The sequence below is a fragment of the Pyrus communis genome, chromosome 2, assembly GCF_041283825.1.
Source record: "Pyrus communis isolate YQ-2024b chromosome 2, ASM4128382v1, whole genome shotgun sequence".
Classification (NCBI taxonomy): domain Eukaryota; kingdom Viridiplantae; phylum Streptophyta; class Magnoliopsida; order Rosales; family Rosaceae; genus Pyrus; species Pyrus communis.
The window spans coordinates 25,680,698-25,706,459 of record NC_142566.1 but is presented as its reverse complement, the minus strand read 5'-3'; the positions used below and the strand labels follow the sequence as shown (position 1 = coordinate 25,706,459).

At 39.0% G+C, this 25,762-nt stretch overlaps 3 protein-coding genes and 2 pseudogenes across 4 annotated transcripts; 2 read left to right on the top strand and 3 right to left on the bottom strand.

The window, feature by feature from the left end:
- Positions 1-3,499: 3,499 nt before the first annotated feature.
- LOC137746965 (disease resistance protein Roq1-like) lies at positions 3,500-15,005 on the bottom strand. Of its 2 annotated transcripts, none has more exons than XM_088689518.1 (9): positions 14,561-15,005; positions 13,967-14,041; positions 12,067-12,722; positions 7,485-8,577; positions 6,971-7,252; positions 6,366-6,848; positions 5,699-6,244; positions 5,036-5,581; positions 3,500-4,913 (listed from the first exon to the last, which is right to left on the bottom strand). In XM_088689518.1, exons 4-9 carry the CDS (start codon positions 8,160-8,162, stop codon positions 4,254-4,256), a joined length of 3,195 nt encoding a protein of 1,064 aa, XP_088545644.1. In that variant the 5' UTR covers positions 8,163-8,577; positions 12,067-12,722; positions 13,967-14,041; positions 14,561-15,005; the 3' UTR covers positions 3,500-4,253. The 2 variants fall into 2 exon arrangements, with proteins under 2 accessions (XP_088545644.1, XP_088545647.1); XM_088689521.1 differs by having other exon boundaries at positions 5,036-5,578.
- On the bottom strand, positions 9,909-12,608 carry LOC148698823 (toll/interleukin-1 receptor-like protein pseudogene; annotated as a pseudogene).
- Positions 15,006-18,387: 3,382 nt separating the features above from the next.
- On the top strand, positions 18,388-20,645 carry LOC137747222 (mitochondrial import inner membrane translocase subunit TIM17-2). Its single transcript, XM_068487292.2, has 2 exons — positions 18,388-19,406; positions 20,344-20,645. The coding sequence occupies exon 1, from the start codon at positions 18,703-18,705 to the stop codon at positions 19,387-19,389; it is 687 nt and encodes a 228-aa protein (XP_068343393.2). The 5' UTR covers positions 18,388-18,702; the 3' UTR covers positions 19,390-19,406; positions 20,344-20,645.
- Positions 20,646-21,310: 665 nt separating this feature from the next.
- Positions 21,311-22,561, top strand: LOC137747221 (6-phosphogluconate dehydrogenase family protein). The gene has a single exon (XM_068487291.2). The coding sequence runs from the start codon at positions 21,340-21,342 to the stop codon at positions 22,384-22,386; it is 1,047 nt and encodes a 348-aa protein (XP_068343392.2). The 5' UTR covers positions 21,311-21,339; the 3' UTR covers positions 22,387-22,561.
- A 1,028-nt stretch (positions 22,562-23,589) lies between these two features.
- On the bottom strand, positions 23,590-25,130 carry LOC137746517 (ubiquitin fusion degradation protein 1 C pseudogene; annotated as a pseudogene).
- Between the last annotated feature and the right edge of the window lie 632 nt (positions 25,131-25,762).

Here is a 25,762-nt window from a genome sequence, read left to right as displayed (position 1 = left end):
GAATCATTGTCATCACCATCACCTTCTATGCATGCTGCAGGGGCATAATCGTATCCGTCATCACCATCGTTGTCATCATCCCCATGCTTCTTGCACCATCCATGAGGCACTTATCATCAATTTTGAAAGGGGAAACAAATTGCCAAAAAAGACCTCTCTTATCTCAATATTTCTTTGTTAGGGGTTGTTTGAGAGCACTTCTCTATATTTCATTATTATTAGGAAGAAATATATATAAAACTAGACGAATACTAGGTTGTTTGAGAGCGCTTATCTATAAAACACTTTTGTTAGTAACACGTTTACGAAGAAGTAGTTTGTTATTTGGCAAACAACCCAATATGTACCTTTATATTATAAAGAAGTGACTTTACAGCATAAAAAACGTGTTTTGATATTGAGTGAAGTGTTTGGTGCGAGTATTTCTTAGTCTATTATGCCTGATTTATGTTATATGATGTTCAAAGTTCAACAAACTTTGAAACATACTTTTCAACTTCTTTAGGCTTCCTCAAACTTCAACTTTCAAATCTGTGCAGTGGTCTATATCAGGAGTGGCGCATCCTTCCATCGGAAGGTGCTGCCTTGTGGCTTCCTTCTCAGAATATTTTGTTTACTACTGAGTTGTACAACGGACCCCTTTTCGGTGTTGTCTCGTTGTCCACTCGTCATTGTGCATCATGGTGGAGCTGTTTGTTTTTGTCAAATTGGTCTTCGCCTTTGTGTGTTGCGTTTTGTTAGTCTCATTTGCTAAGTTGCTAACGATGACTTGATGTGATCTCACTCTTTAGCGATGATTTTTTGTGGCCTTGCATTTCAGCGATGTCCATTGTGGTTATCTGTATTTTTCTATTGCTGCTATCGTTTATTGTAACAGATATGTATTGGTAGCTCTTGTGCACTTGGCGTTTGTATGTTTGACCTTGTGGTTGTCGTTAAGGGGTTTCCTCTTATTTGTCTATTTGTGTAATTCACTCCAGATCAATTTATTGGTCACTGAAGCTATGTACCCAAGGACATCCTTGTAATGGTTTGTATTGATTAATGAAATTCACTATCGTTTCCTGTCAAAAAAAAAAATAATAAAAAAATAATAATAAAAAAAAAACTTCAACTTTCAAAAATGTTGCAATCATAAGGAAATAATATGTCCAAGTCTAAGTCCGAAGTCATTTTATGTCTTTCCTTTCCCTTAACAAAAACCAACTTAAATTCTTTTTTTTATCCCTTCCCTTTGTTCATCTACAAATGCTATCTCAAATAAGATATCTTTTAATTTGAAAAAGTTATTTATGTATCTACATTGAGCTCCACTTTAAATTAACGGTAGAAATAGGTGGGCATGGTGTTTAAAAAGAGAGAAAATACAAAAATAATGTTAAAATTGGCAGCACTTATTAAAGCTGCTATTTCATGTGACTAAAACATTTCAATTAAAACCAAACTCAATTGTGTTTTCTAAAAGTTAATGATGTCACTATAAATTTGACATCTTATTTAAAAACGCTCTTATCATTTTTCAATTTAAGCTCGGTCTACTCATTTCAATCCGTTCTTAAGAATCCAAAGCTGATGTTGAATAATTTAAAAGACCAACCAAATTACATTCCTAATTAAGAAGCGTGTATGTATAAATATTCAACAACTCTCTTATCTAAAGATTTCATTGCCAAAAAATTGAGAAACATTTGAGAAACAATGAGAGATTAAGCATTAATTAATCCGCCCCCTTTTTAATTAGCGGTACAACAAAACACAACATTTCCTTCAAGTCTCATATGCACGTAATAATCCGGCTAGCAGAGACAGAGAAGCGCGTTCGTGAGCTTCTCATTCCGGTGGCGGACTCCGGCGACGAAGATGCATCGTCCAAACCCACCTCGTCTTCCTCCTCCTCCTCCTACCGCACCGGGGGAGGAAGATGCTCCTTTTTCTTAATCTTCATAACAATCATTCTTATCTCTTTTATCTCTGCGCAGACGTTTTCCAGAGTTGTTAGATGTTGGTCATCTAAAAAGTTCATGATAGGATGATGGCCATTTCTTTCTTCTGGCTCCTATTTTGTTTAAATCATGTTTGTATGCAATACTATATCGATACTTGTGTGTGTCAACCATCAACCCTATGCTGTGGGGAGGGTCAATCTTTAAAGTTGTTGGATTTCTGATTATTCTTAAGATATAGAGCTGAGAGTAGTTGTTAAATTTATTAGCTTGAGCCATGAGGTATGCTGAAAGATGGAATGATTTAGTAGTGATAGGAACTTAAGCTTAGATTGTTGGCATGCATTTATAATCTGTTTTTCTCTATTCTTCTCGCATTTGTTTGAACTCTAGGAGTTTTGTTACAGGCAAAGGAATAGTTGGATAAGACAGAGAAATAACCTCTCGCTAGATGAATTCAAGAAATGCACAACTTAGCCTCTCATAAGTTTTAGACCGAGCCCATATCTTGTAATTTTATGCTAATCATGCCGTGTGCGTTGATTTTTTTTGACGCATCTGTTTAATCTAGTAGCTAATGAGATCAAAGCTTCGTTCTCTTTCTTCAAGATTGCTTTTTGATCATATTCACTCTTTGTTCTTTTGCAGTGTGATCCTATTTCCAGTAGCGACTTTCTATATCACGTGGTGGTTATTCACTTTTTGGACAGCTTCTTCTCTACAATATATGCTCAACTTGGAATCAACATTTTTGTTACGTCGTATTCTGAAATGCATTCCTTAAACCCCATTATTGGATTGGTATATTCTAACTTGCATTAGTCATTGGTCTTGGGGTTTGATTTTCTTCAACTTGGATGCTTAATTGTCTTATTCTTAGAAAAAGGTTTTTGATTGCACGAGCGACCTGGAATCACTCTGGGAAAGGGCCGATTCTGATTGCGAAGCTCATGGGAATCGAAGAGTACCCCTCGAGACCCTTGCAGGCCGCTATGAAGAAACAGTTTGAGGAAGGTGAGAAGACTGTTTCAAGTCAATATCTCGGCAACCAATTACTGCAACAATCACAATCTCGAAACGCTCATCTCAGAAATGTAGCATGTAACTCAACTGAGCGGAAAAGAAATCACTTAAAGAAGGAAAATCCAGCCAAAAATCCTAAAGTAACTAAATCAGTTGTATGTCTTCCTTGTCTCAAAATCGTTTTAGAAAATTTCTGCTTTTTTTTTTTTCATTTCTTCACCTTACAAATATAACTTTACGAAGCTAAACGTAGTAATGTTCTTTATGCAGACCAAATATGTCGTGAGTGAAGAAAGTGAGAAGAGAATTATTACGGAATATAAAAGTGACGCTTCCCCAATCAAAGCAGGTCTTGCAGGACGAAAACCCTAAGGAAGAAGAAACAGATGCCTTTGTATCTCAGAGTGAGTGGAGGTATGGCCTTCTTGAATTACAAGAACTTGATTATGTAATGTCCAGCGTTGAATATTAAGTATGGTTGCACTCGTAAAATGAGAGCGTGCATTTGAGAAGAAAACATTGGTGCATTTGTATTTCTGCGAATTCGAGTGCTCTTTATTGAATCATTGGATGCATCTTATATCGGTTCTTGTAATATTGAAATGTTTCTGAATGCAATATATCTTCAAAATTCAAAACAACTACGTTTTGGAAAAACCATAGGAATCTGCATGCGCACAATAGGAAGGCAATTAGAACTTAGGGGAGAGAGAGGGAGGGGGGAGATAGATACCTGTATGATGTTCTTGCCAAAATCAGCTGTGAGATTGGTAAACCTTTTCATATCAGTCCATGTCATGGGGTTTAATAACTTATCCAAGCGTGGTGCCTCAGTGAGTTTGGGAGAATCACTTGCTTCCAGTTCTTCATATTTGACATTTCCAAAAAATTGGGCATTGTTTCCAATGCTGGGCAATCAACGGCATACAGAAATTTCAAACTTGTTGGTAAATCACAGATTGTATGAAGATATATGCATCCATTCCCTCCAAGCTTTGAAAGGCCACTGAGGCTGGGTAGGGTATGAACATCATTCCCTCCAAGATCCTTAGGGATTGCATCATTAGGTAATTTGGGCAAATGACGAGGCACAGTAATCAGAGATAAAAGTGAGATTCTTCAATCCTACTATGGAAGGTGGTACTTGTCTTATGGCTGTAGAATCTGCTTCAAGAACCCCAAAGAACCTCAAACTCCAAAGTAACAGCTTGAAAAGATAGTCGCTATATAGTAGCTCCTCCCAATCTTCTCTGCCTACATAACATTGCACGAATCGACCTCAGGATATTACTCATACTGAACTTTCACATTTGGTGGTATATCAGGGATTGTACGACGGTTAAAGCATTTATCTAACCGCAGAGTTTCAAGCTTTGAAAGACCACTGAGACTGGGTAGGGTATGAAAATCATTCCTTGAAAGATCCAAAACTTGTAAAGAAATTAGACTCCCAAGATCCTTAGGGATTTCATTATCAGCTAATTGGCAACTTGAGAGATGTAATTCCCTTAAAGAGTTTAAGCCGTGTAACGAATGTGGCAAATGAATACTTTCCACACCTGATAGGGATAAACGAGTGAGATTCTTCAATCTTACTATGGAAGGTGGTACTTCTCTTATTGATGTATCCTCTGCTTCAAGTGTTCTCAGTGATATCATCTCCCCTATATCCTCATGCAGTTCTCTGAATTTTGAACAGTCATTAAGAATAAGAGTCTCAACAGATTTCAATTTATAGAAATCCCTTGGTAGAGAAATAAGCTTATCACACCACTCAAGGTTCACCAAAGAAAGTCTTTTAAGATGACCAATGGAGGGGTGAATCTCGGACAAATTCAAACAGCCATCCAATATCAACTCTTCAAGATTTGGGACTTGTGAAAAGTCCGGTGATCTTTGTAAGGAAGAGGAATAGCTGAGATCAAGGGTTTTCAAGTTATGTAGGGACTGTTGCAGAAAATGAAAAGAAAATTGAAATTAATATCTGAAATGAAGATGTTATGAAAAAAAAGAGATGAAATCCAAAAAACAAATAGAAACAGAACATCATCAGGTGTAATTGATTGTACCTTGGAACCCTCCCAAACTTGTACCAGTTTGCTCCACTGCATCTCTAAAACAACTAGTTTATCTTGATTAAAAAAGTCATCTGGTATGGACTTTAAAGGGCATCTTTTCCAACGCAACTGTATTAACTCTTTGGTTGTACGCTTTAAGCTGATGTGGTCAAGGGATAAACGAGTGAGATTCTTCAATCCTACCATGGAAGGTGGTACTTCTCTTATGGCTGTATGCTCTGCTTCAAGTGTTCTCAGTGATATCATCTCCCCTATATCCTCATGCACTTCTCTGAATTTCCAACACCCATGAAGAAGAAGAGTCTCAATAGATTTTGACTTATAGAAATTCCTTGGAAGAGAAATAAGCTTACGACATTGTGTAAGGTTCACCAAAGAAAGTCTTTTAAGATGGCCAATGGAGGGGTGAATCTCAGACAAACTCTCACACCCTTTCAATATCAATTTTTCAAGATTTGGGATTTGTGAAAAGTCTGGTGATTTCTGTAAAGAAAGGGACTGGCTGAGATCAAGGGTTTGCAAGTTATGAAGCGTCTGCTGCAGAAAATCAAAAGAAAATTAAAATTAATATCAAAATGAAGATGTTATAAAAAAAAAGAGAAGAAATCCAAAAAACAAAAGATACAGAACATCATCAGGTGTAATTCATTGTACCTTGGAACCCTCCCAAACTTGTACCAGACTGCTACGCTGCATCTCTAAAAGAACTAGTTTATCTTGATTAAAAAAGTCATCTGGTATGGACTTTAAAGGGCATCGTTCCCAACACAGATATTTGTATTCTCCTTTGAGCTCTACGCTGATGCAGTACTCGTCAAGGGATAAACGAGTGAGATTCTTCAATCTTACTATGGAAGGTGGTACTTCTCTTATGGCTGTATGCTTTGCTTCAAGTGTTCTCAGTGATATCATCTCCCCTATATCCTCATGCACTTCTCTGAATTTTGAACAGTCATTAAGAATAAGAGTCTCAACAGATTTCAATTTATAGAAATCCCTTGGTAGAGAAATAAGCTTATCACACCACTCAAGGTTCACCAAAGAAAGTCTTTTAAGATGACCAATGGAGGGGTGAATCTCGGACAAACGCTGACAATTTTTCAAAATCAACTCTTCAAGATTTGGGACTTGTGAAAAATCCGGTGATTTCTTTAAGGAATAGGAATAGCTAAGATCAAGGGTTTTCAAGTTATGTAGCGACTGTTACAGAAAGTCAAAAGAAAATTTAAATTAATATCTGAAATGAAGATGTTATAAAAAAAAGAGAAGAAATCCAAAAAACAAAAAGAAACAGAACATCATCAGGTGTAATTCCTTGTACCTTGGAACCCTCCCAAACTTGTACCAGACTGCTACTCTGCATCTCTAAAACAACTAGTTTATCTCGATTAAAAAAGTCATCTGATATGGACTTTAAAGGGCACCCTTCCACGCACAACCATGTTAACTCTTTGGGTAGATGTTTGTATCCTCTTACGGCTGTATGCTCTGCTTTAAGTGTTCTCAGTGATATCATCTCCCCTATATCCTCATGCACTTCTCTGAATTTCAAACACTCATGAAGAAGAAGAGTCTCAACAGATTTTGACTTATAGAAATCCCTTGGAAGAGAAATAAGCTCATGGCATCGTGTAAGGTTCACCAAAGAAAGTCTTTTAAGATGACCAATGGAGGGGTGAATCTCGGACAAACTCTTACAATTTTTCAAAATCAACTCTTCAAGATTTGGGACTTGTGAAAAATCCGGTGATTTCTCTAAGGAAAAGGAATAGCTAAGATCAAGGGTTTTCAAGTTATGTAGCGACTGTTACAGAAAGTCAAAAGAAAATTTAAATTAATATCTGAAATGAACATGTTATAAAAAAAAGAGAAGAAATCCAAAAAAACAAATAGAAATAGAACATCATCAGGTGTAATTCATTGTACCTTGGAACCCTCCCAAGCTTGTACCAGTTTGCTCCACTGCATCTCTAAAACAACTAGTTTATCTTGATTAAAAAAGTCATCTGGTATGGACTTTAAAGGGCACTCTTCCCAGTACAGCCATAGTAACTCTTTGGGAAAATGTTTGTATTCTCCATTAAGCTCTACATCGTAGAGCTGGAGCAATCTCAGGTTCTTCATATTGGCAAATGCTTCTGTACTGAAACTAGCATTGTCATAACCATAAGGTAAACATAGAGCAAGTCCTTCAACTTCTTCAGTTCCCTGTTAACAAAAGGTTATACTGCGTAAGAAAGGGATTGCTTATGTTTACATGTATTATTATTTATCAGGCAAAATCACATACAGTGAATATATGCAAGTACTATTGTTGGCTAATTGAGTTTTCCTTGCGCAACCGCATATATTTACACATGAATGTTGTTTAAAGTATAATTAATAGACATGCTTTTCTTGTACGATGCAAAAATCCAAAATTTTATTGGGATGTACTTACAGATTTATATGTCAATACATCGATGACATCTTCACAATTCCATAACCTGCTCCATTTTCCAGGGTGATCAGGAGATTTCTCAGAAATGATTACTTTGGCCATTTCTTGAAGCAAATCATGCATACTCAACGTGTTGTCTTCAACAGTTATAAGGCATCGTTCACAGAGGACACCAATTCCTACTGTTGCAAAAAATCCACATGCATCTAATAATTTTGCAACACGGTCCGTGTCCTGTCCAATAAAGAAACAAGCTATGTTAAGGAATGTAGCCTTCTCCGTATCATCTAGCCCGTCAAAGCTCATTCTTAGTGGTTTTATTATTTTTCCATTAGGAATTCTTTCCAATTTCTTCAATTGACATTCCCACCATGCTATGGTTCTTTTAAACAAAGAAGAACCTAAAACTTCAAGGGCTAGTGGCAAACCATCACAGTAAGAAACAACTTTTTCTGAGAGTTGAAGATATCCTTCATTAGGCCAACTATTTCCAAATGCATGCCAACTAAAGAGCTCCACAGCTTCTCCTTCATTCAATTTCTGAGCCGGATATACTTTGTCCACATTTATTAGTAGACGTACATTTCGTGTCGTTATGATAATTCTACTTCCTGGACCAAACCACTTGTGATTTCCAGCTATTGCATTGAGTTGTTCCACTTCATCTATGTTGTCCATGATGACAAGTACCCTTTTATCTGAAAATTACTCTTCTATCTGACAGATACCTTCATCAACCGTGCTTATTTTAGACTCTTGATCCAAGATGTCACAAATAAGTTTTTTTTGCAAATGAACCAGGCCATGTTTACTTGAAGTGTCGCTAACGTCGGCAAGGAAACTCTTCGATTCAAACTTAGGATGAATTTGGTTATAAATGGCTTTGGCAGCTGTTGTTTTACCCAATCCACCCATCCCCCAAATTCCAACCATGACCACATCTTTCGATTCACCACTCGAGAGATAAGTAATAATATCTCCAACACGAGAATTGATTCCAATTGGGTACTTGGCCACATGTAATTTGTTTGTGCTGGGGAGCCATTTCCAAATATTCTCATAAATAATTTTCTGAATAAGCTTTGCTTCATGCCTGAAAACACAATTTGTAAGAAAATACAAATGGTGGTGCAGACTTGCAGTGACTTACTATTTGCAAGAATTAACTAATCAGAAGAAACATATATTGTTGATATAAAAACAAAATGTAGATGAAATGTGTTTTCTGGTGGAGCTGATTTTCTTTGTGGACAGATAATTGACCTATTATTACGAAAGTTGTCACGTCGACAAATAAGTAACCTATTATTACAAATTATTTACAACTTGTACCAGTAACACCTATTATCAAATGTGTCCTTACGCCATTAGATAACCTACAGAATCTAGACAACAAAATCTAATTATTTTCTTTCCGTGTTTTTAAATATTGTATTGTGTGTTCAATAATTATATCTGCAAGACTATGTACATTAACCTATGCATTTTGAGCTTCTCGTAATTTACCTAGATTTATATTGATTTACTAATTTATATTCACTAATTTAATCTGCAAGACTATGGATATTGTATATATATGTTTACTAATGTATTTGGAAACTGTTATTAACACGTCAAAATCTCATTATACACACCTCACAAGTTTATTTTTCTTTTTAATTATAGAAAGTTTAGAGTGCCAAATAAGAATTTTGAAGTGATAATAACAATTTCCATTTATTTAAATTGCATATTCACTAATTTATCTTTTTTAATTTGTGGCATTGCGGGCTTATTGTAATTGTGCATTTTGTTCTCTGAGTAATTTACCTATATATTGTATATTTATCTAGATAGCATAGGCAAGTTATTTACCTATAAGGCACGTTTGGTGGGATAAATTTTTAGTTGTAACGGGAATACAAGTGGTACATCACGTGTTTTAATAAGAGTGGTGAGAAATTTTATTTTTTAAGTTATTAACTTTATAGCATACATATTCCATCATTTATATAGTGACACGTGATGTACCATTCCGTGTATTAGTCACACTGAAAAATCTCTCGTTTGGTGGAGTGGTTAGGCTAGGATTGGATGGGATGGGTTTGGCTATCCATCTACATTTTGGTGTAGATGATCTTTGGATTGAAAAGCAGAGGTGCAAAGAAAACACAGATTGAAAAGCAGAAGTGCAAAGAAAACACAGAAAGGCCGATCCCACGCACTAAACCGAACATTCCAGAAACGAAAACAAAGCAATTGAGATCAAAGAAAATGCAAAAAGGATAGTAGAAAATTACTGGACAGGGGAGGGGGCGAAGGTGAAGACGATTGAAGCAGCAGAAGGGGATCAATCAAAGTGGGGATCATAGTAATTGTCATCGTAATCGACGGTGGTAGAAGAGTCATCGGAGAAGGTTCGTTTCTGGAATGTTGGGTTTGTGCTTACGACGACCCCACGCCGCTGCTCCTGATGATTCCAGGGCTGCTGCTCGCGACGACCAACCCCACCTTGTACGACCCCTTTTCTGGACTTGTAACCAAAATTGGAATCCCATCATCCCTAATGCTCATTATTCGCATCAAACACCCGGCAATGGACTTGAGTCCATTTTAATGGTTGACAGCCTATCCCCATCCGACCCACAAAACGAGCTTATAGAGTATCATCATGTACAATAATTTATCCAGCATCAATAGGTAAATTGTTATCATACAACTTTGAAAATCTAGTTTAAAAATTTTGCCTACTAATGCCCATGCAGGTTATATTAACATGAAAATTTAATTCTTATGGAATTTAAAACAATCATTAATTAGCCAAATTTACCCACAAACATAACTAAATATATCATCACATAATAAGGGCCTTTAGGACTGCAAAATTATGTAATCTATGTCATAAAGCAAATTTAATGAATTTTTCTAGTTAAAGCCCAGTCAATGACCAAGGGTTTGTTGTCCCTAGTTGCATGTCTCTTCATTATTATTTTTTTTCATGTGTCATTTCACTTAATTTTCACTTAGTATTACGGTTTAGTGATATTCTTCTTCACTTGTAAGTGACATGTCCTAAGTTCGATTCTCGCCAAATGCGAATTTTAACCACATTATTGCTAGCCCATTGTGAGGCTTAGCCTACCCCTCTCCTTTTAGCGTAGATAATATCGTTTGTTCAAAATAAAAAAATAAAATTACTAGTCATATGTCCACACGTTATACATGTATAAGTAAACTTGTCTATTAATTGTTATAAAAATAATTTTGTCACTTTTTTTTTTAAATAAAACTTTGTAATTAAATTTGTGTATTACTTTTTATAAAAATATTTGTCACTTTTTTTTAACAAGTGATATTATCTACACTAAAAGAAAGGATTAAGCTTAACCTTACAAGAGACTAATAAAAAAAAATTATGAAAAAAAAAAAGGAAATACAATTGGGCTGGAACTTGGAAGAAGGGGAAGGGGCTGAAGTGGGAGACGTGAGCTTCAACAAAACCTACTTAATTTTTTAATCTAATTTTTAATTTTTTTTTTTTTTTGGGTCAATGATATATTTTATTAGATTAAGTGTTAGATTAGCTACCGACATGATGATATGCAACATCTCAACTTGTTTTTACCACCATGGTAAAGAGCCACTTGCATCTAATTTTTAACTAGTAAGTAGGGTGTGTTATGTTTACCAGGCTGTAATGTTTGTGTAAAAAAATAGCAAAATTTCTATTGTATGTAATTACTAAATTGCTCATGTATTCTGTTTTTGTACTATTTTAATAGAGAGGATTAGAATAATAATATGAAGCTTTAATTGACAAATAAGATTTTATTAATACATTAATAGGTATTTAAAATATATATACACATAACTAATTAAAAAAACTAAAGCATTAAATTGTTTGACCTTGATTTACCTTGTTCCTAATCATGCCCAAATTAATAAACCCTCTCTCAACCATCTCTCTCTACGATTTTCTCACTGAGAGACCCCAAACCCTAACCCCTTCCGTTTTTCATCTCCTTTTCAAAAAAAAAAAATTATTAATACACAGCACAAGTAGTCCCGAGCGCTAATCACTCCTAAATCGCCGTTATATCAGGTCTTGATCGACGGATTCGATGCCAAGCAGATATGGCAGCAAATCGACCTTCAATCGCAGCCGCTCATCCCGACCCTTCGCCACGATTTGAAGCCGGAAATCATGGGCTTTGACGACAACGGTGAAGGGAGTGAGTGTGAGGAGAGAGATAGAAAAGATGAAGAGGAGAGCGAGGAAAATGAACATGTGAAAGTGAAAGTGAAAGTGAAGGGGAAGGTAATAATGTGATAGGGGATGGGTTTTCGGTGTTTGGGTGTGGTTGTCGGGTGTTCGTGTTTTTTTACTTCAATTCCTAGTTTTTTTTTTTTTTAATTAGTTACATATAATAATTAACAGTGTTAATTCTAGAGTTAAGTGGAAGGGAAGAGACACAAATACGAGTCACGACGTGCAGTCTGGAAAAATATATGTGATGGGCTAAAAGGCAAAGAAAAGGGAGTTCTATGGGGGAAGCTAAATTTTGCGGTTAAATAATTAAAGTTGAATAAAATAAATAGTTACCCGTTCTCAGTGTTTTTAAGATCGTGACCAGACAAGTCTGCAGCCTTAGTAAGAGCCTCTCTCCATTGCTCTACCCTTTTTCTCTTAGCTTCCCGTTTGTTGTCATCTTCTTCTTTACTGATGTCCTCTTCGTGGTTCTGAAACATTGGGGCTAAGCTACCTTCCTGCTTCCTGATGTCTGAAGTTTCAACATGATAGAATATTGGCAAAACATGTTGCCCCAGTTTGGATCTGCACTCCATGATCTTCACTAGCTCGTCGAGGCACCAACTCGAATCCGCATACCTCTTTGAGAAGACAATGATCGAGATCCTCGACTCTTCGATGGCCCGCAACAGTTCGGGTTTTATTTCTTCCCCAATTTTCAGATCGTCCTCATCAATAAAGGCCTTGTAGCCCTTTTTTTCCAATGCTGCATGGAGATGGCCCGTGAAGCCATTGCGTGTGTCTTCGCCTCTAAAGCTCAAGAACACGTCGTACTTCCAAAGTTTTGAGGAGGATGATGAAGAGGAGGCACCGTGGGCTGTCATGGTGATATCCATCGTTATGGCGCTGCAGCGGGTTCAGATTACGACTGAAAAAAATGGCAGTGGTTGTGTTTGGGTTGCCAAACCAATGATACTGAAACACCTAAACGCAAGTCAAGATCCTTCAATCTACAAAAACAGAAGTTTATAATTTAATAATGTTTAGGTATCGACTTGATAAACAACATACAGCTGGGCGAGAAGGTGCAGGGAAAAATAGAGGAAAAGAGGAAAGAAAGCAACACAAAAGGACAAAGACTATCCAAAAGATTCTTGGAAACTCTGAAAGATGCTTTATTTACGTTAAAGAGAGAATGCTTATGTTTGCTTTTCAAGAATACGAGGGTAGAAACAATTATGATCTACCTCATTATATTTCCTCTTACATTAATTCCCAACCAATGTCAGTCACAATCTCATTTAAATTTTTTCGCTCTATGTTTTATTTTGTTTTTTATTTTGCAATGTCGTAATTTAAATCTTTTATTTTCGATATTACTCTTTAAATATCAATTGTGCTAAAGTTCAACCAAATTCAATAATCTAAATATTATATAATAAAGAGAAGCGGTAAGAAGACTCTTCAAAGTGAGACTTTTTAGGAATTCTTCACCACCTCAAGTTTTTGGTAAAATTTTCGTGTCAAGATTATCAAAATATTGTGCCAAAAACATAAGCTGGTGGAAAGTTCATAAAGAGTCTCATGTTTTGAGCTAAGTTCCTTGGCATTTCCTTGTAATAAATAGACAAACCATATTATTGAGTAAAATTTGAAATTAATAACATTAATCAATGATTAAACTAATTCTTATTCAAAGTAAAGCACCTTCAGGCCAGGCCCTAGGGAGACAAAAGTGCACCGACACATAATAGGACAGAGGACCAAAAAACAAAAAAAAAAAAAAGAAGTGGAAAAGCAGAGCTGCTTTTGGAGTAAAAAACTAAGTGGAAAAGCAGGAGTTGCTTTTTGAAAAAAATTAAGGAAAGGACGTATCCAATGAAACACCACGACCGCAATCTGATCACTGGACGTCTAAGATTGAAAGTAGAACAGTAGAAATCTAATAGTTGATCCTTACAAGAAGTTATTGAATAATTTGTAACGGACAATTTCTTGACATGTTCATGCTCCGGGAAATAATATTCATCAGCATATGTACAAACCAAACTAAATTCATGAATTTAAAAAATTATTTGCTTCCTCTGCCCAGCCCAAATTAATTCAAACAAAATTTTCACAACACAAATTAAGAGATCAAACCAAATCTACACAATCCAAATAAGAGTCAAACCAAATCTACACAATCCAAATAAGAGTCAAACCAAGCTAATATTTTCCTTTTGGTAGAAAAGTGAGGCAATTTGTAGTGTACCTGTAATCAGACCTCTGTAAATCAGGTTGACCTTAATTGATCAAACTGCACCTACTTTCTGAAATTCTGAAATATCTATCAAAATGAAATCACACAAAATCAAATTTGAAAAACAAACATACAAACCCTGCTAATTCAAATAAGAAATACACACAGTTACCAAATAAAGAGCATGGTCAAGTTAGTGATTTGATTTAGGCACAGAATGCAATAGCAATCTATCGATTCATATAAATTAAAAATATTTAAACATATGCTTCAATAATGTTTATATTTATTATCTACTGTAAGCAATTATTTTTATTTAACAGATTTCATTATTTTGTAAGCAATTATTTGTTTACAAATCCGAAAACGATTTATTCACCTAAGTTTCTAATCAGAATAACATAAACATTTACATTAATAAAGAACTTGGAAAATGGTATGACCTCCAACTGTTCATACATCTTCCCATCTTGTCTAAAAACTAAACACCACATATGGGTTCTTCCACTAGATGATATTCATTTTTAAACCTACCACTTCACCCAATGGGTTCCTCCACTAACAGTATATAAAAAATAAAAAAAAATGAAAGGACATATAACATACCCAAAAAATAACAGTAGTGTTCCAACGCTGCCAAATCTGAGATTTATGAACTGAGGTAGCAAAACGCAAAATAAAAACGAATTTTATGACTTTCCACAAAACTCCCAGAACCCTAGTTCTACAGCTAGCTTTACAGAGGACAACTTCCCTCAAAACGGAGAGCGCAAACAAAATCCCTTAAAAAACGAAAATCGGGATCTGTTTGGTGAATATTTTGTGAAATAAGGAACGAAAGATTCGAGAGCAACGGAGGATTCAAGAAAAACAGAGGGCGAAAGGTAGACACGAAAAGCACAAACGAAGCCAAAGGTAAGGCGGATAAGAAGGCACGGTCGAAGTACAGAGATTAACAATGAAAAACGCGTGGGCACATGGGCAAAAAGGGCTTTCCACTGTAGAAACTAAAACAGTGCGGTCAACAAAGAAGAAACCAATTATGCAGCCTCGAAGAAAAGGAAATTGATGGTCTCTAGAGAAAATATAAGAAAGTCCCAGTGCATGAGGGAAGAAACAATCCAAGTTAGGGCCCACCAAATATTGCCACCCACTCCCATTCATCTTGTAGAGAAATTTTTAGTTGTGATACGAATATATATGGCACACCATATATTTTTATGTAAGTGATGAAAATTTTTAATTTTTAAGTTATTAATCTTTTAACACATATAATCCATACCACCTCGTGTGACGGTTACATTAAAAAATCTCTCAATCTTGTCAAACTCCTGAAAAAAATCAAACGCAAGCACCCATTATTTAAATAATGATTTTTAATTATCCTTTATCCTTCACATTTAAGTTTTTTTCTTTTTATCATTTTTGTTTGTGGCTAATATTGAAGAAACTAAATTTATAGAAAAAAATTTATAAATTAAATGACATAGAAGTTAATGATTAAATTATTATTTAATTATTGATTAATGTACTTATTTTTTATTGATTATATATTATTTAATTTGTAAATGTATTCTACAAATTTAGTCTACCTAACATCACTGCTTATTTATTATATGTGGTTGTTGTCGGATTTTTTTTTCGAGAATCTTAGAAATCCGTAAATCGTGTCCGTTTATCGTATATTAGACTATTATAAATCATTTTAAATATTTTTATCTTGTATTATAGAGAGACTCAAAGACAAACCTGCAGAGTACATGTGTGAACTGCATTTAGTACATGAGACACTAGGACTCTAATTTATTAACTTGGCTCCTGCATCCCATATGGTATGGTCAATGTTGGATTTGGACAAGAAGTATACCCGTAATGCAGCATATGACACTACATGCTTCTTTCACATTCATTATATAATGCCTGGTTTACAGTCAAAACATACGTTTTCAGTGATTCTACTTTGTTTTGGTTTTACAATGTAATACTGACCTTTCATCTTCTATATACATCTTAGGTCCTGGGTTTGTGAACATGCATTCGGGTTCATCACTTCATCCGTTGTCCTTCAGGTATGCTAATGACTTTTCATTGTGAAAAAGAACACAACAGATGAAATGATGTTGTACAGGTTGTGCCTTTAAACGTAATTGGCTTTTCAGACTGTTTGTAATGGTTGTTGGAAATTTTGGGTAGAATTTTCATTGTCCCATATTGGTCACTACCAAAAGGTTTCCCACTTCATAAGGTTTTGTCCCTTATAAAAAGTGATTAGAGAGATGGACCTTGGAGAATAAATTTACATATATACACACACAAACAGGCCCCATAAGGGAAGGGATCCCCATTTTTTTTTTAAAATGAGGGCACCCTCTTGACCGTTAGATTTGACTTTAATGAAATTATGTGGTTGAGATTAAATCACATGTCACAGAATCTCAACCACATAATTTCATTAAAGCCAAATTTAATCTATATAACCGAAATTATGTCAGAAACTCACCAGAGAAAGATATAGCGAAATCTAAAAATGTGTCAAAGTGTCCAGAGGATCTCAGAAGCTAAACCGCACAATTGATTCCTGGTCGAAAGAGATGAGGTTCGAAGGACAGCAGTCATAGGACATTGTGAAAGACTACTTGGAAGTAGCTCTTGATCGGGAGGGTTCTCTTGTCATGCTTAGCAAGTTGCACAGGAAGCTTCAGAGTACGTCTCACTTGAACAAAAAAACACAAATCTGTGACGGAAATTGAAAAACCGAGGCGTTCTGCTGATGGTTTTCAAGGAATGGAAATCCAGAGATTAAGAAGGTGATCAGAGACAGCTTTGTGACGCAGAAACTGGTAAAAAATACAGAATCTGTCGAAAAGGGTAAACTATTTTCGATATATGGATTCATGCTTGGATACTCCCTCCACCAGCTCAACCCAGAGTTCTATGTTTCATACCACCAGTGACTCCACCATTGCAGCAACAACAGCTGCTTCGCAAAAGGCAGGGAAAGGGCCGAGTCTGACTGCCAAGCTCATGGGAATCGAAGAGTACCCCTCGAGACCTGTGCGGGCCGCTCTGAATAAACAGTTTGGGGAAGGTGAGAAGACTGTTTCAAGTCAATATCTCGGCAACCAATTACTGCAACAATCACAATCTCGAAACGCTCATCTCAGAAATGTAGCATGTAACTCAACTGAGCGGAAAAGAAATCACTTAAAGAAGGAAAATCCAGCCAAGGATCCTAAAGTAACTAAATCAGTTGTAAGTCTTGTCTCAAAATCGTTTTAGAAAATTTCTGTTTTTTTTTTTTTTTTTTTTCACCTTACAAATAAAACTTTAGGAAGCTAAACGTAGTAATGTTCTTTATGCAGACCATCTGTCCCTCCTACGGTAATCACTTTGATAATCCTTTACCGCACTTCCCCTTCCAATTCTACTTTCTTTACTCCCATGCTCAAATGGACCACTTTTGCTAACATAAATTTTTTCTGTATCGGCTTCCCCCAATCTTCCGTCCCTCCCAAGGTAATCATTTTGACGATCCCTTACCAAAGGTCCCCTTCCAGTTCTACCTTCTCTACTCCCATACTCTGATGCACCATTTTTCCTAACATAACTTTTTCTTCACACCTCCCAAGAAGCACGACCAGTTTTCGACTTTGTTTCTTCCTCTAACATACTCGCTGAATTGTCCCAAGACGATTTACTACTATCTCCATCTAAACTCTTTGATGGTCCACGGGCCCCTCCCCCCCCCCCCCCCCCCCCCCTCTCCTCTCTAACCTCTTTGCAGATTCCTCCCAAGACGAAACAGATGTCTTCGCCGTAGGTCCTTTCTCCAAACCTCGTGCTCCCTTAGCTTTTGCTGCCGGCAACCACGGCAGTCTTCGCCCAGCTCTTCCCACACCACTCCCTCCATTTACTTTCTGACCAAACCAACTCGAAAAACCTCGTCCTCTTACAAAACACCAATTCTGTGTACCACTTCTCATCCTAAACCCCCCAGAAACACTTCTGGGTTTTGCAACAATTCCCTTTTCCAGAATCTCACAATACGAACCGGTCGAAAACCGAACCAAATGTGACAACCCATAATTTTTTTCACCAAACCTGGATGTGGGTTTTGTGAGTTTGATCGGACTAAGGTTTATTGGGGGTTTTGGATGAGACCCAATTTGTAAAGATTGAAACTTTGAGGTGTGAAACGATTTGGGTCTCGAACAAACCCTAATTTCCAAGAGAAATGGTTGGCCTTTTGCTAAATTCGCATACATTGCATTCACTATTTCAAAAAGAATCAGAAAACTGAATCCGAAAACATAAAAGGGGGTACAGAGAAAGAATAAAAACCTGATTCAGAAACGATTTCTGAAGAAATTGGAGGCCTTTTGATTCACTGTGGAGCTTATCCGCAGTTCAAACGACATCGTATTGCTGAACGGTTCCAGCCACCACTACGAAGCTTTACTGGAGAGTGAGGATGGCGGGGAGTTTAACGGCTGCCTTGGAATCTGTAAGTTGCTATACGACGTCGTACTCTAGAACCTACGATGAACCCGACTGACATGGACTCGGATGGACGATAATGCCCCTTATAGGGCCAAAACGTACCGACCCGGACCCGCTGCATATACAAGGATATTTCCGTCAGAGCACCAAACAAAAACCTAGAACCAGAAACAAAAGCCTTCTCCAAACAAAATCCTTCGAAAGCAGCGAAAAACCTTCTCCGCCCACCACCGCCTCTCGGCAGAAATATGGGGACTCCAGAAACATCCCGGGAACCGTGCCCCGACCGCATCCTTGACGACATCGGCGGTGCCTTTGGCATGGGTGCTGTCGGTGGGTCCGCCTTCCACTTCCTCAAGGGCGTCTACCACTCCCCATCTGGCGCCCGGTTCGTCGGCGGATCCCAGGCCGTCCGGATGAACGCGCCGCGCGTCGGCGGGAGCTTCGCCGTCTGGGGAGGCCTTTTCTCCGCCTTCGACTGCACCATGGTCTACGTCCGCCAGAAGGAGGACCCCTGGAACTCCATCATCGCCGGCGCCGCCACCGGTGGCTTCCTTCAGATGCGCCAGGGACTCGGCGCCTCGGCCCGATCGGCCGCCTTCGGTGGCGTTCTCCTAGCGCTGATTGAAGGAGCTGGGATTATGCTTAATAAGTTTATGAGCCAGCAGCAGCAGATGCCGGTTGTGATTGAAGAACCGGCGAATATGCCCGGTGTGCCTGGTCTTCCTCCGATGGGCCGGGCTCCAGGTCAGCCAGGCCCACCGGAGATGGCAACGTCTGTTAGTGGCGGCTCTGAGGCGAATTTGAGCTCAGGATCGTGGTTTGGAGGGTTGTTTGGAAAGGGCAATGAACCTGAGGCTAAGAGCAGCGGAAGCGAGACGAAGGTTTTGGAGAGTTTCGATGCACCGCCAGTTCCAACCTTCGAGTTTAAGTGATTGATCGGATGATTAAGGTAAGGATTAAGGAGGAAGGGTTTTGATTAGAAGGATGATGATTAGATTCATAGATTGTATTTAGGGAGAATGGGTTGGCATTGAACTGAGGAATTTGGGAAAGTTAAGGTTTTTATTGCTAATTTTCGCAGAAAAGATATGTTTATGTTGTGCTCTGTCTTTTAATAGTTTTTTTGGAATAACCAAGAAGTTATAGCTTGTGTAACGCTTTTCGAATTCAAATTTGCTTTCTTCCTTGAATTGTTCTTCGAGCCGTGGATTAAGTTGTGTATTGGAGATGCTTTTGCTATGCAGAAGAGTGCTTTGCAATAATTTTCGCGGATTACGAGTGCTCAGAATTTGCATACATTGGATTGTTTTCGCCTAATTTTCGTGGACAATGTGATAATTTTGTTGTGACTTGGTTTAGGATTTGCATGCTGGCCTTGGTGCTTGTTTGATCATCGCTTTTCTGTAATTCTTGTGTTCATGCTTTGAGAATTGACTATTTTACACAAACTTGTCCTGGTTATATGGATATTGAATGCTTTGGGAACCAGTTGTTGCGTTGAGGCTCGTAAGGTTCACAAAGAGTAGATGTGAATAGCATCATTCAAGTTTAAGGAAGGCCCGGATTTGTGAACCGCTTGATGTTCTTGTTTATGCATGTCGGGATTGATGTGATCAATATGTAGAGAAGGAAATCCCCTTCCTTTGAGAAGTAAGCCAGATGGTTTATGTTTCGCTGTTCCTCTCAATTTCAAAGCAAAAATGTTGTGTGTGCCATACTAGTCCTGTCCTTTATGCCCTGAATAGAACGTTGCTGAATTGGTATGCGTTGTAGTCTACGAATGTGCGAATATTTGGATTTCTGAAACTACTGAGTGGCGTTGTAGTCTGTGATTCTTTGATTTTGGCCATTGATTGATTAATGGTTCTGTCTTTCCGTTCTTTCAGTGGACAAAGAGCCTAAAACAGATTTTCAGTTTTGTTTCGAGGCGCTTGAAGAGCAGTACATAGTAGAGACACGAAGCTCGCAACAACCATGTCGAAAGAAGATGGGTAAACTCAATCGGTTTGGTTTTCCTAGGTTAACTATTAAGATCATTGTTATAGTCTGGCTGGTTTACTAGTTCCAAATAATTATTTGAAGGTTATATTTTCGGGATTGTACGTTATAGTCTGGCCGGATAACTAGTTCGAGGATGATTGTTACTTTCGTGTTTGCATTAATGTGGAATTAGTTAGCCTTCATCGAATGACTTGGTTTCTGAACAGGTTGTATGGTGCGGCACATTAGAACCTGACCAAATTGGTTCTTTTGTTTCATACAGCGCAGCGGAACATGAATCGTGCTGCGCCAGGACTTTCTTGAATCAATGCCGGTCTTACGCTTACCTCTCTCGTGTTTATTTGATAGTTTAATCCATTCGACACTTGTGCTTATTGATTTCTCCTTCGCCTCATGGTTTACCATCAAGGACTAGCGCTACATTTTGCTTCTCCGTTTCGCCTAAATCAGACGAAATGACCAAAATGGTTTACCAGGACAAAGCTATCAAAATTGAAATCGAACAAAACTTAACGATCGTAAGGGTATTTACGGAAATACACGGTTCTCGCCCTTGCATTTGATATCGATGGTGGATCATAACAGATGTGTTTCTTATCGTATCGAATTCAAAAATGTGACCACGAATCTTTTGATCGTCAGGTAATTAGGAGAACGGAACTGGTAATCCGTTTATTTTTTCTCAAATCACAGCCCAAATATCTCAATCCTTAAAACTTGTCCAAGCAGACCCAAAAGACAGTTAGGTTTGGCGGGTTGGAGCCCCGAACTTGCGCGCCCACCTTGGATAACCCGCCACGTCATCAGTTACTCTAACAGGAGCCGTTGGATTTTATACGAATTTGCAACAGAAAAGTCACCGTCGGCTTTAGATAACCCAAATGACAAAACTCAAAATAGTCAAACTATTTCCACTTCCACTCCTCCGTCCACTCTCTCGCTCCACCAGGACCGCCACTCTCTCCCTCCTCCTCCGCTGTCGCCACATGGCCACCGTCGCGTTATCCGATTCCCCCATAAGTCCGTCAGACACCCGGGTCGGGTGGATTGGAACCGGCGTTATGGGCCGGTCCATGTGCACCCACCTCCTCAAGGCCGGCTACGCCCTCACCGTCTTCAACCGCACCCTCTCCAAGGCCCAGCCTCTCGTCGACCTCGGGGCCCACCTGGCCGACTCCCCAAGCGCCGTCGCCTCCAAATCCGACGTCGTCTTTTCCATCGTCGGCTACCCCTCCGACGTCCGCTCCGTCCTCCTCGACTCCACCACCGGCGCACTCTCTGGACTGCGCCCTGGAGGCATCCTCGTCGACATGACCACCTCCGAACCCTCCCTCGCCGTCGAGATCTCCTCCGCCGCTGAGTCCAAATCCTGCTCAGCTGTCGATGCCCCCGTCACCGGCGGCGACGTTGGCGCCAAGAACGGAACTCTCGCGATCCTCGCCGGCGGCGACGAAAACACCGTCCGCAAGCTAACCCCTCTGTTCTCCCTCATGGGCAAAGTGAATTATATGGGCGGCGCCGGAAAGGGACAGTTCGCGAAGCTGGCGAACCAGACGATCATCGCTTCCACGATGGTGGGTCTGGTGGAGGGTATGATCTTCGCCCACAAGTCCGGCCTCGACGTGGGTCTTTTCCTAGATGCGATCAAAGTGGGCGCCGCAGGGTCGAAGTCGCTGGATTTGTACGGCGGCCGGATTCTGAAGAGGGATTTGGAGCCGGGATTCTATGTGAACCACTTCGTGAAAGATTTGGGGATTTGCTTGAAGGAGTGCCAGAAGATGGGACTTGCTCTTCCCGGATTAGCCCTGGCTCAGCAGCTTTATCTGTCGCTGAAGGCTCACGGCGAGGGCAATTTGGGAACTCAGGCGCTTATTGTGGCGGTGGAGCGGCTGAATAATGTGTCACTTGAATATGCTCCTGCAAAATAATGACTCTGCAAGTGCAGTTTGAATCATTTCTTATAATGGTATCGATGATTTTCTTCGATTTCGTGTCGAAATTTCAGTTTTTTTTATTTTGTACTGTGATGTTTCTTGCTCCAATGCTTATAGTATGAAATGGTTTTCTCATAACAAATTAAGCAATTGTGTTTCGTTTCTTCAATATATGGTTGAAACTTTTGCAGACGCGGGTTAGGCTAGTTAGCTAGGGTAGTTTGTCCATTGCTAGATGGATTGTGTTTAACTGTATGTAAGCACCTGCTGGTGGGAAAGCTCAATGAGTTTATCAACAAGTGCTTTTGCACACTTTCAGCTTGATGTTTGACCCGAAAAACTAACAAATGGTGAAGCAAGTTTTAGCGGTTAATGTGAAACCAGTGTATTGGTTCTTGCCTGGCATTAGATTGATTCTTGATTACCAGTTATAAACTTATAGCGAATGCACCCTTTAGTGGCACCATTCTGTATCATCTGGGACTTCAGGAATTTACAACTGGAGGCGAGATAACAGGTTCAGTCGTATGAGCTCGGTGCAAGCCTGACACGGGATCTGTGTTTGAAATATCAGTGAGGGCACGCACGGTGGTCACGCCCAAATTTAGGTATTTCTTGTGTTCATATGTTTCTTTTTCGTATAACTTGTTAAGGCATGTCTGCATTCTTTCTGTCTAAGATCGGAGAAAGCAAGTTACTTTTGTATGTTCGTAGAATACCTTCGATCTTCCAGTTTTTGTAGTGAGACATGAAATGATAACACATCCAAAGTTGCAAAATTTGTAGCGGGACATAAAATACATAAGCTATATGGATAGAGTTACCCTCAAAGTTAAGATGAACACCACTGATACTGAAAGACCATAGCATTAGTAGTGGCCTCTGAGAAAATAAATTTTCTGTCATTGAGTTTCTCGTCATTCTTTCTTTCAATACTCGTTGTATTTGGGTCGTGGTTGTGTGTTTTTTCCCTAAACAGAGTACACAAATTGAAAAGAGGGATTGGAATCAAGGGCTTAACGTCCAAAACTGTAACGTTAGCTATCGTTTTTGCGAACTTTATACCAAGTATAGCATTTCAGATTAGACAGTGAGTTGCAGTGTTGCACCAATGCGAAGTATGATAAAACATGTTCATAAAGTAGATTGGGTTATACTAGTCTCCAGACTATACACTTACGTATCAAAATCACACAAAAGAAAGGATCATAGAACAGAGAAATAATAAAGGAAACAATTTTATCTGGATTTTACTTGTTACACAAGCCTTCACCCGTAGCCATCTTACGAAAGAACAGACGAAGGAGACATTCCGTAACTTCATCCTTGTAGTGTATACTTCTTCCCTGTGAATGCTTGCAATTTTGGCTTTTCGGCCATCTGAGACTGCTCTTGGCTGCTCTTCTCTGGGGCAACTTTTGGGGTTTCATTCGTGGGACGGTTGGCATTTGAACCAATTTTACCAAACACAAGCTTTCCATTAGGTCGACCCGCTGACGCAGAAGTTGATGACATAGAACCCTTGGTTCCATTCTCACTCTCCTGCTGGTTCTGTCCGAGAAATTCAGTAGAGGAAACCGGTGCAACCGATTGGTCCAATGCTGGTTTTCCGTCCAATCGTCTTGCTGAACCGGTAAAGGGGATGAATTTCGGTATCTTCTCAGACGGTTCTTCATCCTCTTTGGCTTCTGTCGGTCTCTCCTTAGACTGAGTAGATGGCACTGACGGCTTTCGGGGCTCCACGTAATCAAGTGGAGGGGCAAAATCAACCTCGCAGTCGGTATCAATTATGCAGATTGCAGGGGACGGCTTTGTTTCAATTACGTCGATGTAGTACTCCTCATTGTTACAAGGGACCACGAAGGTATCACCAGTGGCTAAACAAGAGTAGCGCCTCAGTGCAGTCTCCAAGACGTCTTTCGGGTCTGAGACGTCAAGAAATTCCATGGTGTGCGGCTGCAACTTGATGTATGTTCCCTTCACAAGGCTCTTGTTTTTCACCTGAACAAGATCGCCGTCTTGCAAAAGCAACTTCTTCATCATCCAGTGGGGTAAAAACGTTAGGCCCTCGTCGGCAACAAATTCCAACACCCCACAGTGAGCAACTCGTCCAGAATTACCGGGATTACTGAGTTCAAACAACATGGGGTAATTGACCTGTAAATTCGACAAAAGGCGATCGAGGGCTGACAAGGGCATTATGATTTTATCGCCCTTTTCGAGATGTTCCTTCTTGAGGACGGAAACAGGGTAACAACGGTAAAGCTGCTCAAAGGAACTAGAATTACTGCTAGGTTCTTCAGGATTGCTGCCAGGCTCTTCGGGCTTACTACCAAGTTCTTCAACATATCCACCACAGAATCCGGAATCAGTGACATGATCTTCAGAAGAATTCCTACTAAGTTCTTCAATATATCCGCCATAGAAGTCGGAATCATTGACATGATCTTCAGAAGAATTACTACTATGGTCTTCAGAAAAACTACTGCTATAGTCTGCAAAGGATTCACCGACATCTTCAGAATCAGATGAATCTCTGCTGTAGTCTGCAGCATCAACAAAGTCGTCATCAGATGAATCGCTGAAGTAGCCTTCAGAAATCATATTTACTGCGTCCATGAAGTCGCAGCTGGATCGTCTCCTTGTGATTTTGATGGATATATTGACTGAGGTAATTCTGGTTTCTTGCGGCCTAAGGAACTGAGACTCTAAACAGTTAGGGCAAAGAATAATGCTTTGTCTGATGCGAATTGATGAGATGCCTGAAAACGAACGTGGCCTCCCTTGTACTTATACACAATTCAAAACCAAATCCTATAAGGATAAGAAAACCCTAATCTCACTGGAAACCCCTAATATTTGAAGAAAAAAGAGAATGAAGTCTTAATCTTAGCCGTCCATAATCCTTTAATTGGTAGCTAATCTTCTAATCGTAGCCGTTCGTAATTCTTTTAGGGCTTTTCGCAATCTGATAATTAAGTAGCTAATCTTCAGGGCGTGAGAGTAAACGATGCGAGGTCTGAAGATTAGCTAATCGTAGGCAAAGGAAAAATTGGCTCCACGGGCTAAAGGATGAGAACGGGGATTGGCATGACAACAAACCTGGTATGGAACGTGTTGTGGTGGATTATTTCACTAAGTTATTTGATTCAAATGGTGGGGAAAATTTAAATATGGTGTTGGACCACATTACACCCTGAATTACCGATGCGATGAATGCTGATCTTCTTCGTATTGTCTCCAACGAGGAAGTTAAGGAAGCACTGTTTCAAATGCATCCGACCAAGTCCCCGGGTCCGGATGGCATGTCTCCTGGATTCTACCAGAAACATTGGGATGTGGTAGGCGCTGATGTTTGTGATGGCGTTCG